The sequence below is a fragment of the Oncorhynchus mykiss genome, chromosome 11, assembly GCF_013265735.2.
Source record: "Oncorhynchus mykiss isolate Arlee chromosome 11, USDA_OmykA_1.1, whole genome shotgun sequence".
In the NCBI taxonomy this organism is placed as follows: Eukaryota; Metazoa; Chordata; class Actinopteri; order Salmoniformes; family Salmonidae; genus Oncorhynchus; species Oncorhynchus mykiss.
This window is the reverse complement of record NC_048575.1, coordinates 43617647-43633297: the sequence shown is the minus strand read 5'-3', so window position 1 is coordinate 43633297 and position 15651 is coordinate 43617647. Positions and strand designations below refer to the sequence as shown.

The following is a 15651-nucleotide window of genomic DNA, read 5'->3' as shown; positions in this document are numbered from 1 at the left end:
GGGGCAGCTAAAGTTCCCGCAGCACCTGGTCAAGACAGAAAAAAAGGATTCCAATTTGGCTATCCCCATAAGAGAACCCTTTAAGGTTCCAGATAGCACCTTTGTTTCTAAGACTGTGGTCTCAGAGTCCACAAAGACCATATTTTTTCTGGATCTGACAGTCTTTGTGAAGATCATCTGGAGGAGGATTACGAGAGGGAGAGAGCCAAGTATGAGGGACAGGTCATTGACTGCCGGAAGCAGGGTTGGTAAGGTGAATGCCTATCCAGGTGGGCTGCAGCAGTTTTGCTTGATAATCCCTCTATAGAGCCTATAGAGGGATTCGCATCAATTGAGCGAAGAGGAGGAGAGCCATCAGAAACACCATTGAGGCAGCTGAAAAAAACTCAAGATGGTTCTGAATCAAGAGAGGAGATCCATGGGGAGCAGCGTAACGCCACCAGGACACAAGTTGGGGTCTGATCAACCTTGACTGGATCGCCTGGGTGAGGGTGTCTGATGTTGAAAGACCCAAAACACCCTATGACGCCAGGTTACATCACTGATGATGTGTCCAGGAGCATAAAGGGATGTATTCATTCAATCAATAACAATGCAGTGTACCTCACTAACAGTTTGTATATCGGGGAATGTTCAATTTTGTTACCTTGCAGCCTTATTCTAAAATTGATTAAATAATTTTTTTCCTCATCAATCTACACAAAATACCCCATAATGACAACGTGAAAAAAGTTTTTTAGCCCTTTTTTCACATTTATTAAAAATAACAAACAGAAATACCTTGTTTACATAAGCAGTCAGACCCTTTGCTTTGAGACTCGAAATTGAGCTCTGGTGCATCCTGTTTCCATTGATCATCATTGAGATGTTGCTACAACTTGATTGGAGTCCACATGTGGTAAATTCAATTGATTGGACACGATTTGGAAAGGCATACACCTGTCAATACAAGGTTACACAGTTGACAGTGCATGTGTAACTGATGTGAAATGGCTAGCTAGTTTGCGGGGTGCACGCTAATAGCGTTTCAACCGGTGACGCCACTCGCTCTGATACCTTGAAGTTGTCGTTCCCTTTTCTCTGCCAGGGCCGTGACTTTTGTGACGAGATGGGTAACGATGATTCGTGGGTGTTAGTTGTTGATGTGTGCAGAGGGTCCCTAGTTCAGGGTGAGGAGAGGGACGGAAGCTAAACTGTTACACATGTCAGAGCAAAAACTAAGCCATGAGGTCGAAGGAATTGTCGTAGAGCTCAGAGACAGGATTGTGTCAAGGCACAGATCTGGGGAAGGATTCCAAAACATTTCTGCACCATTGAAGGTCCCCCAAAACACTGTGGCCACCATCATTCGTTAATGGAAGAAATGTGATTTTTCATTATAATTTTTTTATACATTTGCAAAAAAAAATAATAACCTGGTTTTGCATTGTCATTATGGGGTATTGTGTGTAGACTGATTGTGTGTAGACTGAAAAAATGATTTAATGCGTTTTAGTATAAGGCTGTAAAATAACAAAATGTGGAATAAGTGAAGGGGTCTGAACACTTTCCAAATGCACTATATATGCACTATATATTATCTGGTTAATCTAGTTTCCTGACAAGAACTCGCCAGATCATCAGAATATATCATGGTATCAGAATCTGTCTATATTTTAGTTTAAAAAAATGACTTACTTACGTTACGTTTTGCCTTTGTAGAGCTGTATGCTTGTCCTAATGTTGGGATATGTAAAAAAAACACATTTAGTGGTTTTGTAAATAATAATGTCAAGTCAGAACAAACAAATTCTTATTTACAATGACGCCTACCACGACCAAACCCTAACCCGGAAGACGCTGGGTCAATTTTGTGCCACCCTGTGGGACTCCAAATCACGGCCGGTTGTGATGCAGCCTGGAATCAAACCAGGGTCTGTAATGACGCCTCTAGCACTGAGATGCAGTGCCTTAGCCTGGGAGCAGAGGACAACAACTAATGGTTAAATTAACCCATGTTTGGGTAATCCAATATTGGGTTATTCGTGCAACCCAACTGGCTGGGTCAAAATAACCCAGCATGTGATCTGTCCAATGTTTATCCAGTTCGGGGTCTTCAAATAACCCAAATTGGGTTTGCATTTGTTTGAGTTTACAAATTGGAGCTGGGAGCAGCTAAACTCAGGGACCTGGTTTTCATGAGTGCGCATAGCCCACTTTCCCAGAGGTCCGGTGGAAGAATAGAGAACGGGTAGAAGAGTGGCTGATAAAATGTAGGTCTGCACTCTTTTGAATTTGACGGTGTTTTGTATTGGCAGTATCAGCACGTGTGGGGAGGAGCAGGGGTTTGTCTTTATCAGTGAGACAGCGCCCCAGTTGGATAACTGTGAAAGACCGTGTAGCCGACTGCGCGCTCCTCAACCGCCAGGGTTTGTACACACACATTCGGACACACACTGCCTGACACTCACGCGCACTCTCAGTGAAACCGTCTCCCCGGGACCAGCACGCACGCACAATCTCTCGTCTATCACAGCGCATCGCGCACCACTGCGGTAAGACGTGAAGGCAGGCAGCGAAGCCCTGACACTCACTTGTTTCAACACTCCGCATTCCAGGTAGTGCGTCTGCGACTCTCCGGAAAATAAGAGGACTTACCACCACCAATCGAGGAGGTATAAAACCACTAGGCTGATACCACTCAGAGACTAGCCATACTGCTCGTGAAAAGTTATTCATCTTCTTGATTTCCCCACATTGGAAGTGAAACCTGCTGTTTGAAAGAGGATGAGACCGTTACTCGTATCCATCGTCCTCTGCTTGAGCGCTTCTGTCCCACATTTTGTGAAAGGTGAGTAGAGGAGATCAATTACTGGTTATGGAGGAGGATAGTCGAGAGGAAGTAGGCAAAGGTTTAAGACTGGATGGTTTGCTGTAAATCAAATGACATCAGCTAAAGCAGATTATCTGAGGCGATAATAAACATTTTACTTCCTATCAACATGTCATATTTTAATACGGAAGGTGACAAAATACTTTAAATACGCGCTGCTTGTCATGTTATGCAAATGGAAAACACAGTAGACATATACAGTGAGTGTTAACTGAGTTATTTTGGGATTTGCCAGTAGTGTGTGGCATTTTATGGAGATGATAATACCGATTTTAACGAGTAAGCAAGCACACTAGCCTTCCCAATTGAAATACTGTGTCAACTATAGGCTAATGCGCTCAAATTCTGTCTATATGACATTACTCTCCATGTTAGTCTACTGGGGTGGCTGGGACCTACATTTCTAACTAATAACAGGACTTCAGCTGTTCTTTTTCTAAATGTCTAACTAATAACAGGACTTCAGATGTTCTTTTTAGTCGCCTTATATCAAGTGCAACTACAAGACGACTCCGTAGCCTATACGAGCGCAGTTGATGGATACAGCAGGATATGCCAGAGCCACATTCGAATTGAATCCAGTGGAGTAAAATTATTTAACATGTGGATTCTCTCGAAAGTTTAAAGATTGGCGAATATATTTGCTCTATATCATTTAAGCGGAAACTATTAAACTCGTGTTTAATTAAATAGAAGTACACTAACGATATGTTCATAGTGCACATATGTCGTTCCCAAGGCCTAATCCTTTTGTTTAAGACTAAACTCTGTAGCATCATTTTATGCGTTGCGTTCCTACATATAATTAAGGCGACAGAAGCCAGAAAATGACAAATGTCTCGAGCAGATTAAAATGTGGAAGATATTAATTAAACAAAGAAGGATGGAAGGAGATGTAATCTTGCTCATCAATGTCAGAGAATGACAAACCTTTGCTTCTTCTTCCCATTATTACATTAGTTGCAATGCGGAACCCATATTACCCATGACATCATAAAACATCTCGAGGCAATTCCGCCTGGGATTCCATTGAACAGGCTACCAATAGGACTATTGCATGTTAAACTCTGCTGAGAGGGGATTAGGCCAAAGATTGTGGATACATGAAGATAGTTCACTCAAGCCATTTACCATAAAAAAGGCCAGTTCTGGTCTACCAAACTGGGTGTGTCTCCCATAGACACCAATGCAATAGTGGCTGGGTCGTGCTGCTGCTCCAATTTCAACTGTTCTGCCTGTGGCTATGCCGGACGTGCTACTTTTCGACTGACATTTACTCCTGAGGTGCTGACCTGTTGCAGCCTCTACAACAACTGTGATTATTATTATTATTTGACCCTGCTGGTCATCTATGAACGTTTGAACATCTTGGCCATGTACTGTTATAATCTCCACCCGGCACAACCACAAGAGGACTGGGCAGCCCTCAGAGCCTGGTGCCTCTCTAAGTTTCTTCCTAGGTTCCTGCCTTTCTAGGGAGTTTTTCCCTTTCTTCCACATCTACATTGCTTGCTGTTTGGGGTTTAGGCTGGGTTTCTGTATAGCACTTTGTGACATCGGCTGATGTAAGAAGGCCTTTATAAATACATGTGATTGATTTGGTCTGGTCTACTTAGTTCATTGACTTTCATTGAACCATAAACAAATACATAAAAAAATAACAGCCGATGGGGTGTCTCTCTTCCTCTTCCGTCTCTGATTAGGCTAATGTTAATTGACTGCAGTTTGTAGAATGCAAATGACTAATCAACCTTGAGAGATTATGATATAGAAATCAACTGTTATCCTGTGCAATTATGGTGACCATAGAATATTTCATATTGCATAATGTTTTACACTGAGTAATTTTTACTTGATTGACCTGCCAATTACCCTCCTTTGATATGTTCAACTGTTACTGAAGAGCAGGTATAGGCGACATGTGCAGCCGCCCAGGGCGGCATCATGCCGGCGGCGGCGGCACGGGTCACCGCACAAATTCATAATGGTGATATTTGCGCGATCGGTTTTCTATCGCTCATTTGCACGTCACCGTGTGGGACTGTGGGTCAATTAACCTTGTCGGAGTGGGTGCCCTGATTCTAGTTTGTGAACTAGGCAGGCTACTGCCTGGGAAGGTCTCCCACTCAGAAGTACGAGATGGGGAGGGGGCGGTGTAGGTTGACCACAGGTCTCCCCACTGGAAGCCCGAGGTAGGGGGAGAGGGGGAATCTATCAAATAGCACACCACTAACTTTGTACAGTACCAATGCAATTAGTAAAATCAGTCACACTACGACCAAATAAACCACAACTCATTCTTATACTGTGAATATAAAGTTTCACATATTGTTGCATTTTTTTCTGGTTTGTGTGAAATCATTGAGAATAATATAAAACCAGTGTGCACACCACCAAGGTGAATTGGTTTACTTTTGACTCTTGATTGACAATGTTGGGGGATGGGTAATGTATTGATGCTCGAGTGCCAAATCAACAAATTTGTTTCTATTTGTCTTTGATACTACTTTTTGATATTTATGAGTCTTATTTTTGTATATATTTTTATATGTATATAGTTTTAAATGTTATGAATATTTATTCGCGTTGTTCCAAATATCTGAATAAAAATACAGTTAGTGCATGTCACGTTGGCATCAATGATACGGGAGACAGGTGCAGGAATGCGCAATAGTTTTTTTTATTATACCCAAATTGCGGCGTGCTGTGTAAACGGGGACAAAGACCAAACAAACACATAATAAAACACAGGGTAGAAACCCAAAACAAAAGAGCGAGAAGTACCTTAAATAAATAACACACGGTACGAGACCCGTAATCATCTGCGCAATCCTCAATAGCACGAAAGCCAAAACTCACAGCACAGGTACTTACACGCACCAACAGACATTGTAACAATAATTGACCGCCCAATGGAAACCAAAGGGTACATATATACAAATACAATCAGTGGGAATAGGGGACAGGTGTGAGTAATGAAAGTTCCGTGACAGATCCGTGAAAGTGCAGAATGGTGTTTTTTTGGGGGGGGGGGGGGGCTGAAGGGGGGGTTCGCCCCGGGAGCCATACAAGCAGGGACAGTGAGTTGAGAGGACAGTGAGTTGAAGCATCACACAGCATTAAGCCCACTGTAAATTAGTGAGTGGAATGGCATCAAACACCACTAGGCCCCTTAGTTCCAGTGAAGGGAAATCTTAACACTACAGCATACAATGACATTCTAGATGATTCTGTGCTTCCAACTTTGTGGCAACAGTTTGGGTAAGGCCCTTTCCTTCAGCATGGCAATGCCCCTGTGCACTAAGAAAGGTCCATCCAGAAATTATTTTTCAAGATCGTTGTGGAAGAAATTGACTGGACTGCATGGAGCCCTAACTTTTGGTAATGTAGTGTAGGTGTCTGTTGTGTGTTTGTGTGTGTGCGAGACAAAGAGCGGAAGGGTAAATACATTTTATCAAATGTCAGTGGTATCTTTGTCATTCTGCGAAGAAATCATTATACAACTCAAGAACCCTTCAATTTACCCATCAGTCCTGTGGATTCGAAATTAGTTCTGAGTCATGAGATTGTGTGATATTGGCGATGGCTGTTGATTTAACCTAGCGCATTGTCTTCGGTTCATGGGGTGCTTGAATCGAGATTGGAGGGCAGGAGATGTTAGCTTTGTGTAACTTTAATTCTGAAAAGCTATGTGGTTGATTTGTCATAACATGATTATGAAGCTTCATCAAGCAACGAGCATTATGTGTAATTCCCTTAGATGTCCCAGAAAATTACCAACCATACCTGGGTAATACTGTATGTGACCTGTCATAGCGATGTGGCTAGTGCACTAGTCTGACAACCCCGGAAATGTCTTTTAGAGCAGACTTAAAGGAAAATTGTACTCACTTGACCATAATTGCATTAGGATATCCAAAACCTCAAATCAGTATAAAAATAAATGACTGATATTTGTACAATATGGTCTGTGGTATTTCTTAAGAACAACAGACAGAGCATTATACTGTATATTTTATATATGCAGTGTCTGTGAATACTAAAATATAATTTAAATTCTTGAATTGTCCTTGGTTAGCATTGAATTAGACATTTTGAAGTCAATTGAAACGGATTGCCTCAAAGGAAATATGAAAAATCTGCCCTCACAATGAAAGAAACAATAGATTTGGTTTCCGTTTAACAAGCAATTGCATATTAGTAAACCATGTGAGGCTTAAATTAATGCAGATGCTAGCAATCTATCTGAAAGCCCATTACATATGTACACCATTCCCTGTTGAAAGTTTATAGCTTATGTTTAGGTCACTTTCAATAACACAGACTTGCAATCTACCTCACTGACCTTCACTATCTCTGTAAATGGCATTGTCATACAGAAATGCAACATAGACACTGGGGCGAAACAGGAATTAATCTTTGCATAATACATTTTTGCGTAATTCAATTTTTCTGCCAAATTCCATTTTCTTGGTTGTGTTTTTCCAGGTTTCGAAATGTTCCCAGATTTTTCAGATATCCGCTCTCAAAATCACACTTTTTTATTATTGAAAAACAACTACATTGGATGTTCTAAGGCCACAAGAATGCTTAAACTTCTTAGGGCTGAGATTCCGCTAACGGGATCGATATGACAACAGCCAGTGAAAGTGCAGGGTGCCAATTTCAAAACAACAGAATTAAAATTAAAATGTAATAAAAATTCCTCAAACATACAAGTATTTCACACCATTTTAAAGATACACTTCTTGTTAATCCCACCTTAGTGTCCGAGTTCAAATAGGCTTTACGGCGAAATCACCACAAACGCTTATGTTAGGTCAGAGCCAAGTCACAGAAAAACACAGCCATTTTTCCAGCCAAAGAGAGGAGTCACAAAATTCAGAAATAGAGATAGAATGAATCACTAACCTTTGAAGATCTCCATCAGATGACACTCATAGGACTTCATGTTACACAATACATGTATGTTTTGTTCAATAAAGTTCATATTTATATCAAACAATCTCAGTATACATTGGCGCGTTATGTTCAGTAGTTCTAAAAACATCCGGTGATTTTGCAGACAGCCACATCAATTTACAGAAATTCTCATAATAAATGTTGATGAAAATACAAGTGTTATGCATGGAACTTTAGATACACTTCTCCTTAATGCAACCGCTGTGTCAGATATCAAAAAATCTTTACGGAAAAAGCAAACCATGCAATAAATCGGAGTACGGCGCTCAGAGACCAAACAAGCCAAAAAGATATCCGCCATATTGTGCAGTCAACAGAAGTCAGAAATAACATTATAAATATTCACTTCACCTTTGATGATCTTCATCAGAATGCACTCCCAGGAATCCCAGGTTCACAATGAATGTTTTGTTCGATAATGTCCATCATTTATGTCCAAATAGCTACTTTTGTTAGCGCATTTTGTAAACAAATCCAAACTTACGAAACGCGTTCACTTGGAGCAGACATGTCAAAAAGTTCCATTACAGTCCGTAGAAACATGTCAAACGATGTATAGAATCAATCTTTAGGATATTTTTAACATAAATCTTCAATAATGTTCCAACCGGAGAATTCCTTTTTTCTGTAGAAAAGAAATGGAACGCCAGCTAACTCTCACATGAACGAGCGTCACGAACGTCACGAGCTTGTGGCACTCTGCCAGACCACTGACTCAAAGAGCCCTTATGAGCCCCTCCTTTACAGTAGAAGCCTCAAACAAGTTTCTAAAGACTGTTGACATCTAGTGGAAACCTTAGGAAGTGCAACATGACCAATATCCCACTGTATCTTCAATAAGGAATGAGTTGAAAAACCACCAACCTCCGATTTCCCACTTCCCGGTTGGATATTTTCTCAGGTTTTTCCCTGCCATATGAGATCTGTTATACTCACAGACATTATTCAAACAGTTTTAGAAACGTCAGTGTGTTTTCTATCCAAATATACTAAGAACATGCATATATTTTAGTAACTGGGACTGAGTAGCAGGCAGTTTACTCTGGGCAACGTATTGATCCAAGCTACTCAATAATGCCCCCAGCCATAAGAAGTTATTTTAAAGGGTGTGAAGTGCAGGCTGGTTTGTTGAGGGTGGCAGAGAGTGTAAAATCACGACACGTAATCCATGAGTGGCCGTGTTACTTTTTTAATACCTTAAAGGGTAACTACATTTTAAAAAATGTAAGAAATGGTTTTTAAGGTATCCTGATGTTGTTTAATAAAACAACTAGGACAGCTTAACCTGGGGCAGCAGTGTAGACTAGTAACCAAAAGGTTACAAGATCGAATCCCCGAGCTGGCAAGATACAAATCTGTCGTTCTGCCCCTGAACAAGGCAGTTAACCCACTGTTCCTAGGCCGTCATTGAAAATAAGAATTTGTTCTGAAACTGACTTGCCTTGTTAAATAAAGGTTAAAAAAAATTAAGAACTAACCTCACTCTACGACTTACCCTAGCCACTCGTAATATACGTAATGGCTCGGCTGGTCATCTCCTTAGCATTCTGATAATGGTAATTCTTCAGTCCAATAAGGCTCCTGGAAGCTGGACATAGGCATATTGTAGTGATAGAGCCCTTTACTCCAGTAAAACAGATATTAGTTTGTAGTTTCAGACTATGTTCAAGAAAGTGTGCTTAAACTTTGCAGCAAAGAACTCAGTAGCCCATTCGTTTACAGATTTGGAATTCATGAGACCCGTGGCTTGGATTAAGAAGATATGATGACTCAACTGCTAAAATACTTTGTATATGTGTCAAGGGGTCATCAAGTCATCTGGATGCTATTGTCCTTGGTAAGGTTTTGAAATGGCGGGTCAAATACAGTAGCATCGGCTGGCAATGATCCACAAATATCTACATTTTGACTAGCCTTTCCAAGTGTTTCTGTACCAGCATTATGCTTATTGATGCTTTGGGATCTTCAGGCCTATAAGTAAGCTCGTTATTGTCATGTTACCTGGTAATCCTTCAGAACTCTCTAACAACAGGGCAACACAATGATGACAATACTTTGCACTTCCCTGCAAACTAAGTAAGTGGTATAATGTGTTAACTGTTTCCATTCATGTGTCTCAAAGGGTAGTTAAATATCACTTAAATCATGTTTCTCGATAAGAAAATGTTACGCGACCACAATACCAAGACCAAATCAGAGGCCAATAGGTTTCCTAAGGTTTCCAGCGAATTAGAGATTTAGAATAAAACAGATTCGTTGAGACTGTTTGTGAGATTAAAGTTGGACAGGCATTGTGAGGGGATTATGGATCCAGGAATTGAACAGAGGGATGACGCAGAGAGCTTTGGATGTGATTTATCTTTTATCTGTTCACAACAAACCAGAGCCAGATGCTTTTTGTTTTTGGCCCTTTAAGGTCTATTAGTGTCATGCTTTATTTTATTTGTATTGTTCTGGTCACAATATTATCCACGTTTTATCACAGATTTGGTGAAGGAGTTTTCCTCAAATCATATCAAATTTGATTGGTCACACACACATCTTTCACACATGTCATTGCGGGTGTAGCGAAATGCTTGTGTTCCTAGCTCCAACAGTGCAGTAGTGTCTAACAATTCACAACAATACACACAAGTCTTAATGGAATCAAGAAATCTATAAATATTAGATTGAGCAATATCGGAGTGACATTGACTAAAATACAGTAGAATAGAATACAGTATATATATATGAGATGAGTAAAGCAGCATGTAAACATTATTCAAACATTATTAAAGTGACTAGTGTTCCATTAATAAAGTGGCTAGTTATTCCAAGTCGATGTATTAAGGGCAGCAGCCTCTAAGGTGCAGGGTTTGGTAACCGGGTGGAAGCCAGCTAGTGATGGCTATTCAACAGTCTGTTGGCCTTGAGATAGAAGCTGTTTTTCAGTCTGTCGGTCCCAGCTTTGATGCATCTGTACTGACCTCGCCTTCTGGATGATACCGGGGTGAATAGGCCGTGGCTCGGGTGGTTGATGTCATTGATGATCTTTTTGGCCATCCTGTAGGTGTCCTTGAGGGCAGATAGTTTGCCCCCGGTGGAGGTGGTTTAAGGTCTTTCCTCCGACATACCCCAGGAGACAGGGGGAGCTTTTAATTATTGAGGTGTGCACTCCAAATCATGGACTTTTTGCACCTTTGTTCTCCTGCAGCATAAATACAGTGCATTCGGAAAGTTTTCAGAACCCTTTATTTTTTTCACATGACAGGCTTATTCCAAAATGGATTAAATCGTTTTTCCCCCACATAAATACCGCATAATGACAAAGAAAAAACCTATATTTTTCTAATGTTTACATATGTGAAAAAAATAAATAAATGAAATATCACGTTTAGATAAGTATTCAGACCCTTTACTAAGTACTTTGTTGAGACACCTTTGGCAGCGATTACAACATTGAGTTTTCTTGGGTATAAGCTACAAGCTTGACACACCTGTATTTAGGGAGTTTCTCCAATTCTTCTCTGCAGATCTACTCAGGTTGGATGGGGAGCATTGCTGCACAGCTATTTTCAGATCTCTCCAGAGATATTTGGTTGGGTTCAAGTCCCGGCTCTGGCTGGGCCACTCAAGGACATTCAGAGACTTGTTCTGAAGCTGCTCCTGCGTTGTCTTTGCTGTATGCTTAGGATTGTTGTCCTGTTGGAAGGTGAACCTTCACTCCAGTCTGATGTCCTGAGCACTCCGGAGCAGGTTTTCATCAAGGATCTCTCTGTTCTTTGCTCCGTTCATCTTTCCCTCGATCCTGACTAGTCTCTCAGTCCCTGGCGTTGAAAAACATCCCCACAGCATGATGCTGCCACCACCATGCTTCACCTTAGGGATGGTGCCAGGTTTCCTGCAGACATGATGTTTAGCATTCAGGCAAAAGAGTTCAATATTGGTTTCATTAGACCAGATAATCTTGTTGATCATGGTCTGAGAGTCCTTTAGGTCCCTTTTGGCAAACTCCAAGTGGGTTGTCATCTGCCTTTTACCGAGGAGTGGCTTCCATCTGACCACTCTAGAATTAAGGCCTGATTGGTTCGGTGCTGCAGAAATGATTGTCCTTCTGGAAGAATCTCCCATCTCCACAGAGGAACTCTTGAGCTCTGTCAGAGTGAACATCAGGTTCTTGGTCACCTCCCTGACCGAGGCCCTTCTCCCCCGATTGCTCAGTTTGGCTGGGTGGCCAGCTCTATGAAGAGTCTTTGTGGTTCCAAACTTCTGCCATTTAAGAATGCGGGAGGCCACTGTCTTCTTGTGGAACTTAAATGCTGCAGACATTTTTTGGTACCCTTCCCCAGATCAGTGCCTCGATAACAATCCTGTCTCGGAGCTCTATGGACAATTCCTTTGACCTCATGGCTTGGTTTTGGCTCTGACATGCACTGTCAACTGTTGGACCGTATATAGAGGTAAGTGTGTTGGACTAGTAACCAAAAGGTTGCAAGATCGAATCCCCGAGCTGACACGGTACAAATCTGTCGTTCTGCCCCTGAACAAGTCAGTTAACCCACTGTTCCTAGGCAATCATTGATCTTAACTGACTTGCCTAGTTAAATAAAAGTAAAATAAAATAAATGTAAAAAATATAGACAGGCGTGTGCCTTTCCAAATCATGTCCAATCAATAGAATTTACCACAGGTGGACTCCAATCAAATAGTAGAAACACGATGCCGCTGAGCTCAATTTATAGTCTCATTGCAAAGGGTCTGAATACCTATGAAAGTAAGCTATTTCTGTTTTTATTTTGAATACATTTGCATACAATTCTAAAAACCTGTTTTTCGCCTTGTCATTATGGGGAATTATGTATAGATTGTTGAGGAAAAAATGTATGTAATCAATTTTAGGATAAGGCTGTAACCTAACAAAATGTGGAAAATGGGAACTGGTCTGAATACTTTCCGAATGCACTGTACATTTGGATTCGGTACAAAAAGCAACAAGGCTAACTAACTTTGTGGAAACATAAAGGAATGTAGAGGTATAGTAATTCAAACTATATTCAAGACACAATATATTTTTTACTTTAACCAAAAACCTATTTGGCATGTTTGATTGAACAGGGACCTGAGTTTCTTTAAGGCTTTGGGTCTAACGACCACTGAAAACCATGTGATTTATTGAAGAGGTACTTTACCCTGCAGAGGTGAGCTCTCTGCTTGATATACTCTACTTGTCAATCCAGCACTTCTGGGTCATCTTTGGTACCCAAATATTGTTGATTTTCTCTGTTGTAGAACATGATAAAAGTTTTTTTATTTATTGATGGTTGTGTCATTACATTTGCACATTAATGTATGTTTTTATGATCACATTAGCATAGACACAATGTCTCTTGGAATGTGGATTGGCATGCAAATGAGACTGTGTGTGCATTCACGTGGGAGTGAGAGCCATCCTCTTCTTTAGTGTTGGCAAAATATTTTGGATGACACGGATGTCGCAGACTTCTTACTCTGCTGCTGCACCATTCCCTCTACTCTACTTCTCAGCATATGTCTATATCCCTACCCCCTCTCTCTCCCTCTATCCCCACCCCTCCATCGCTCCCTCTATTCCCACCCCTCCATCTCTCCCGCCATACCTTCTTTTCCCCCCTCTTCCTATATCCCCTCTGCTCGTCTCTACCTTTCGCTCTCTCCCTCCCTCTTTCTCTCTGTCCTTCTCCCTATATCCTCTCGCTCTCTCCCTCTCTGTACCTTAGCCAACACTCCCAGTGTGATGTTGTTAGTCATGTTAAGTGCATTAGACACAGGCAATATCCCAGGATTTGTCTGTGCATTTCATCCCTGTGCATTTCATCCCATTCTCAGACATCACCATGCATTGTTAACTTTTATTTAATTTGATGTGCCAGAGCGTGTGTGTGTGTGTGTGTGTGTGGTGCAGGGATACAACTGTTCATTTGTGTGTGTGTACAGTACAAGTGTGTTTGTCAATGTGTGTGTATGTGTGTTTGTGAATACCAACTGTTTTTTAATTCTGAAGCTTTGAGAGGTAACCTAGAAATGTCATCGCTAAAATAATTATTATTCCAAGAATTGTTCCTCCTGTGTTTTGCTCACGAAGCTACTGTATAACTGTATATCCAAAAGCTTCAGTCATCCCACGCTCTGATATAGCCTAATAAAGACTATTAGCCTTCTCTCTATATGTAAACATTTGTCTTTTTGGTTTTATCAATAATGATCACGCCTATTGGAATAATACTATTGCGTATGAGTATGTCAGCAAGTGTGTGTGTCTGTAAGAGGAGCTCAGACAAGGCAATAGCCAAATGTGATTTATTTTTTGTTTTTTTGAGGGGGTAGCAGATTATCCTAGAAAAATTTTGAGTGAGAATGAAGGTGCGATTTAGTTAAGTGAAATATCTCCAGTCCAGCTGTTTTAGATTACCCTTGGTGTGTTGGCTCAGACAGAGAGCAGCTCAAATACAAAGCACAGGATGTGTGGAAGGTCCCTGCCAACTGGTGTGTGTTGCGTTGCAGTCCCTCTCTCCAACCTTAAAAACATCAACACGAGAGGAGGAGAGGTTAAGGAGGGTACAAACTGATGGTTAGTGGAAGCCTGCTCGTCCCTTCTTCTCTGGCGGCAGGGCAAGGGTTACCGTCTCTTGCATCAGTACAGTGATTTTTGTTCTCTCCGGTTTTTCCCCTTTAGTACGTTTCCCTGCTGCTTCCAAGGCACCTGCTCTCCCTTTGGTGCGTTGTCATTCTCTCACTCCAACTATCCGATGATTTAGATGGTTCATTGTAGAATCTGATGGTTGTCAAAGGTCATGTTGTTTTTTTATTGTAAAGGTTTTCCATGTAGACCATATGTCTAACACTGCAGTGCACATGTATGTTGGAAGAATGTGAAAGTGGAATGGAGCATTACATCTCATCTTGCACAGGGATGTGGCCTGTTGAGAGAGAGAGTGTGTGCATGTGATGCGTGAGTGTATATCGAGAGAGAGCGAGAGAGAGAGACTGTAAATCACATCAGACAGGTGGGCTTTGCCACCTGGGTTTCTTTTCTATATTTCTCAGTTTCGGTTAAATTTCGCATTTGCATCCAGTGTAGAATATAATTGAAAACACCTAACAATAATTCTAGTTGTTCTTTTTCAAATAACATTGTTATGTTCCTTAGTGGAGGAGTCGTAATACCTAGTCTGGAAAAAAGTTAACCATTGAAAAGCAGATTATTTTCCCCCTTTAGTTTGCATGGTATATTAAATTAACATGAACCAATACATTTCTTGTTCATTTGAAATGTTTTTATTCTGAAAACATTTTCAGTATGTGTGTGTGTGTGTGTTTTAACGTGTTGGTCATAGTGCAAGCTGACTTACTGTACAATCGGCCTGTTTTATAACTGCACAAGGACTTCTACTATATCAGGGGAATGAGCTAACATTTATTTTATCACTGCACAATATGTTTGGCAAAACTTCTTCACAGTTACAGTGGAAGGCTAAAGGTTGATGACACTGTATCTTCAGCACCCTTGCTACCATTTCGTTGTCAACTCCAATCGCCAAGGCAGCCCACGTATGCAGGACTTGAGCAGCCATGCAATACTGTAGTAGAGTACATTTGAGTTGTTCACCTTGGCTCCCTTGCAAGCAGGACCTTGATGATCTAAGCTGGCAGGATGCCAGGGTTAATCAGGGAGAGTTGTGAGTACACACTGGGCATCCCCACCATAGCTGTTGGCCCTAGGCTGCTGGCCAGCCCAGCATGTAATCCATGGATCATGATGTGGGGTTCAGCTGCTTCTTTAATGAAATCGTATTCCCTTG

At 41.1% G+C, this 15651-nt stretch overlaps 1 protein-coding gene across 4 annotated transcripts in view; it reads left to right on the top strand.

Moving 5' to 3' along the window:
• Positions 1-2355: 2355 nt before the first annotated feature.
• The window catches only part of edil3a (EGF-like repeats and discoidin I-like domains 3a), a 247730-nt gene continuing 234434 nt past the window's right edge, over positions 2356-15651 (top strand). For 3 of the 4 annotated variants that reach the window (XM_036935509.1, XM_036935507.1, XM_036935505.1), the window contains exon 1: positions 2357-2830. In XM_036935509.1, the coding sequence (XP_036791404.1) occupies positions 2767-2830 (64 nt within the window). In that variant the 5' untranslated portion in view covers positions 2357-2766. Of the gene's footprint in view, positions 2831-15651 lie in introns of all 4 variants that reach the window. The other variant, XM_036935506.1, reaches the window with a different exon arrangement.